This window comes from Anopheles stephensi, chromosome 2, assembly GCF_013141755.1.
Source record: "Anopheles stephensi strain Indian chromosome 2, UCI_ANSTEP_V1.0, whole genome shotgun sequence".
NCBI lineage: Eukaryota > Metazoa > Arthropoda > Insecta > Diptera > Culicidae > Anopheles > Anopheles stephensi.
In genome coordinates, this window is record NC_050202.1 from 71549103 (window position 1) to 71553837 (window position 4735).

Consider the following 4735-nt stretch of genomic DNA (forward strand, 5'->3'; position numbering starts at 1 on the left):
GCAACATAGGAGCCTCACTCCGATTGTAAATCAAACTAGGTAAGATAGGTTAAAGTAAAAATAAGCTAGGGTAAGTTTGTTATTATTTTTATATTTTTAAGGTTTTTAAGTTATTTTTCATTAGTTTAAATTAGGTTATCGTAGGCTACTAGGTAAAAAAAAAAAAAAATCACTTGATTCCATCAATTCAGTGCATGCCATCGCATTAACACAAAACAAAATCTTAACACAAAACATACAGAATTTAGGTTAGAAAAGCGCATTTGAACGCTGTATATAATCCAATATTATCCTCAACAATGTAATTGTATCAAAACATCAAGAATAAATGTATGTATGTATGTATGCGAGATTTTCCAATTGAATGCAGACGACTGCTCAGATATGCTTGCTTTCGTCCCATGGTTTTGTTGCACGTTAACTTAAGTTCAAACGAAAATTTAGCCGAAAAATTGCTGTTGTTTTGGCACAAATAATGGTTTAAAATTAGTTCTGCAAAGAAAATAAGAATTTCTACCAAATTCCACCAAAACCAAACAGGAAAGCGTCAATCAACCTCGGGAAGAAACCATAACTGTTTTAGACGCCTTTTTATCTTATTTTAGTTTTTTTTTAATGTAAGCATATCGTAATCCGTCACCAGGCTTTTTCCAATACTACATCCAGCGAAAATTGAAACTAGATTAGTTATGATAAAACTATAGTGATAATTTAGTATTAAAATGTTTTTGCCCAGCGTCAATCTGCCCATCGGCTGATTGAGCTGACTACTTTGTTAAGAGTAAGTCACAGGAAGCCAGAATTGACCTAAGTCACAGAGGCCGAGACTTCTCGAGGTTGTAGTGCCAAGGAAGAAGAAGGCAAGTAAGGACAATATGAAATTAGACAGGTTGACAAAAGTAGGCGAGCTTCAGCGTTCCGTGCGATTTGGCTCAAAAATACCTGGATGGGTTATGGGTTGAAAGTATATTTTAATCCAAACAGCAAAGCTTAGTAAAAGTTAAACTGTAACGAGCTATTTATCAAATTTTATTAAAAAAAAAACTCATCTACTTAACTCCAGTAGCAGGAGCTGCCGTTGAATCCCCATATTCTCTTGCAGTTGGAGAAATTAAACTAATCTCATCATCATCACCCTGCTCTTCGCTGCTAGAGTGAAATGAATCCATCCTCGCCGTATTCTGCCGACATTGCTGCATCGGGACCTCATCAATCAAATCACACCCATTATCGCCATCTTTCGACAAATTTAATGGTTCACATTTCGATTGATAACGCTGCTCATCTGACTCGGGCTCATCCCGTTCCACAGCAACAACACACTCATCCACCGCATCGTACTTTCGGTAGCTCGAACCATCATCATGCTCCGAACCGCCCGTCAGTACAATTTCTTTCTGTATTATCATTCGTCCACGGATCATACCGTGTCGGAGGAGGTCCTCTTCCTCGCGCGAATATTCAACGTACCGTTCAAACTCATCCCGCTCTACAGTACACTCGGTCCACATCGTGCCACGGTTCGCACTGTACCACCGGAAGCACAGCACACAAGGATACGCGAGGAAAAACACACCGTTCACGAGCAGTTGCTTTGCTCTGGAAGTGAACAAATGGACACAAAATGGGGCAAAAGTGTTAAAAGCGTTTTAACGCCCTCGTACATAAATCCCTTTTAGGTGTGACTTTTTGAATTGCGGATCAACAGAGAGAGAGAGAGAGTAAGAGAACATCCGTGTCTGTATATTTGCCTTTAATTATAAAAGCGGATTACGTACCTGCAGGATTCGTGATACCGTAGGGATGGATGTAAATCGTCATATCTCCACTCGCCGATCGAGGGCCAATAAAGGGAGAGTGCTGCTTTCAGTATTCCTTTATCGATTTCCGAATATGATGCGATGAACGTACGGAAAGGATCGCATTTGGCAATAAAAAAGGGAGGAAAATTAAACATGGTTTTTGAAAATTGCTTCATAAGAATAGATAAGAGTGAAAGGTTTTGCAAGGACAAAAGAGATTCCATGCTACGGTGGAGGGTTGTTTAAATCAAATGAAAGCATTAAAATGACTTTGTGTCCATCCGTCCTGGCTGTTTACCCGTTATTCAAGTTTTTTTTTTCAACAACGTTGCAATTCCATTATAACTTACCAAGAAAAAGCAACAGCAAAAAACAATTCCACATGAATTCCAACACTGCCATCCCGTTTGAATGCGATTGTTTTCGGAATGCAAATAATCATCACCGGAAACAAATATATCCTACCGTGAACATCGGTAACAGAGAGCTACCGGGAATAGAGTATTCGTTTTGGAACATGTATTTAGTTTCTTGCTAAATTCAGGTGAATGTTAAATTGACAATGAAACAAACATTAATTAGTGCTTGAAATGTGATATCGTTTGTGATGTCAGTACTAATTTACTATTTCAATTTTCTACAGAATAGCAAGGATCCTTAAATCATATTGCTCGCAAAAAGGGAAAATGAAATTAAATGACTATTTTAAAGAGGATACATCGTCAGTCAAAAAGTTCATAAATTGACTTCAAAGAGTGAGATGCAGTAAAGAGAGGTTATAAAAAGGAAATTTAAATGAAAATCAGAATACTTCACGAGAACAACTTACAACAACTCTTCTTCTTCTTAGCAACAACCACTTCGAAAGGTCTCGGGCCTGCCATATCTGGCTCTCTGTGACTTGATGTTACTCGTAGCTGTATAGTAGTCAGTCGTCCTACGTATGGGGGGGCGTGTGGTAAGGTTTGAACTCCGGTCCTGCCGTGTGAAGAAACGGCAACGCTATCGCCTCGGCTATCGGATCGCCCCAAGAATAGTTGTTTACAAGTGCATTGTTAATCTTAAATCAAACTGCTCCTAACAGATTTAAAAAAAAAAATCCATAAGGACCATGAACTATGTTGCTTACTAAAAATATTATAAGATACAATGTGCAAATGTTTGTAGCATTTTATTTTAAAACTTTGTTTTGAAATTATAAAAGAAAAAATAAATAGAAAAAAAACTAAGAGTGGTGAGGAGTGAAGGGGAACAAATAAACCTTCTTGAATTACTGTGGACATGTTATTTAAACTCGTTATTAAACCCTTTAAATATTGTTCCGGGTCTAACTCCGGAGCTTCCATTCCGGAGATTAAATAAGGCTGAGTGTTTTATCAAAAATAATAGCAAAAATATCGACAAGAAACTAACATAGCAGGCAGGGCATGGAAATTTTTTTGAAATTACTAATAAAAATATTTTTCCAAGTAAATTAAGAATATCAATTTATTGTTAACGCTATATGGTAGCCGGTCTTCACACAGCAGGACCGGGAATTGAAACCCATATTGGTAACTGACCATCCAACTACTAGGTATCAACAAATCTAGTAAGCCAGAAATGGTAGGCATGACTACGCAGGACATCTAAAGAATGCTTTTTGCATTATGTTTAATATTAAAAAGGCATCTATTTGTTTTTAAACGAATAGTCCCAATGACATTATTTTATATGTCTTCACGCGACAGTCCTTTGGTTCAAATCCCATCCAGATCGCCTCCCCGTACGTATAGGGCTGACTAACTTGCTATGGGTAAAATTAATTTACAGAAAGCTAGAATTGACAGGCCGAAACCTTTCGAGATTATAGTGCCAACGAAGAAGAAGAAGAAGAAAATATCTAATATAAACTGACAAATATTCGTAAATCCCTGTAGAGCGGTCCTTATCGTAAGTGGATCCTATTAAATGTCCCATACGAAAGGTGTTGACAAATAAGGTTTGTGCAGGTTTACCTTTAACCTGTTTGAAAAAGGCTTAAAACAGTTATTCATAGCGAAAACAAATTCCAGAACCCGGAAAAATAACTATAATTTATAATAGTTATCATAATTAAAGTGATTGGCAAATTAATTGGGAAGCAGAAATTAACATCAGTATGTAATCTTGTTTATGTTTGAACTTATCAGCCCATCGCGAATCAGATTACTATTCAGTTTATTCTTTGTTCTCACCTTGATGTGATGCTCCTTTCATTCAATCAGCTTTCGAAAATCAATCTGCTTTTTCTCGCCACCCTGCTAATTTCTTTCAATTATATCACTCGTCTCCACTATCACACAACAAGCTAAGCCACACAATCCCAATCCAGAGCTATTTTGACAGTCTCGTGCGAAACCATCCACAAACTAAGGCTACTAAGATTGTCGGCTTTTTCTTCAAGCAAAAATATGTCACTTTTTGTCTCTGTGTGTGTGTGGATGAGTAAAGTTGGTGCGATAGGCGGCAGTAAATCAAAGTGCGAAATTAATTTACCACTCATCAACCGCAACCTGATTGACAGCCCACAGCAGTGACGAACGTCCGACCCAGTGCCATCCAAAGGTGGAGCAGCTGTCAATTTGTCAAAGATTAGCGGGCTGATTGATCGCAAGAAGAGCATCCGGCAAGACAGAACCGCGGTTCCCTTGGATTTGGCGCGTCGTTAGCGATCAGCGATTTTAAATGTTGCATCAATTTTGCAACCAATTAAATGCTGCGAACGGTGAAAATTGGCCGTTGACGAGATGATGTGGCGAAATTTGAATGATGGATAGGGGAGGGAGATCAATGATGAGTGTGCGATTGCTGTGGGGTGAATGGACAGAATAAATTAAAGTTTTACTCCGCTTACTATTATCTGATGGTGGATTCTATTTTTTTCTATTGAAGAACCAGAACGCGACGAGTCG

General features: G+C 38.1%; 1 protein-coding gene across 2 annotated transcripts; it reads right to left on the bottom strand.

The window, feature by feature from the left end:
• Nucleotides 1-562: 562 nt before the first annotated feature.
• LOC118504651 lies at nt 563-4139 on the bottom strand. 2 transcript variants are annotated; one of them, XM_036039417.1, is made up of 4 exons: nt 4019-4139; nt 2153-2336; nt 1779-1875; nt 563-1599 (listed from the first exon to the last, which is right to left on the bottom strand). In XM_036039417.1, exons 2-4 carry the CDS (start codon nt 2202-2204, stop codon nt 1050-1052), a joined length of 699 nt encoding a protein of 232 aa, XP_035895310.1. In that variant the 5' UTR covers nt 2205-2336; nt 4019-4139; the 3' UTR covers nt 563-1049. The 2 variants fall into 2 exon arrangements, with proteins under 2 accessions (XP_035895310.1, XP_035895311.1); XM_036039418.1 differs by lacking the exon at nt 4019-4139 and having other exon boundaries at nt 2153-3255.
• Between the last annotated feature and the right edge of the window lie 596 nt (nt 4140-4735).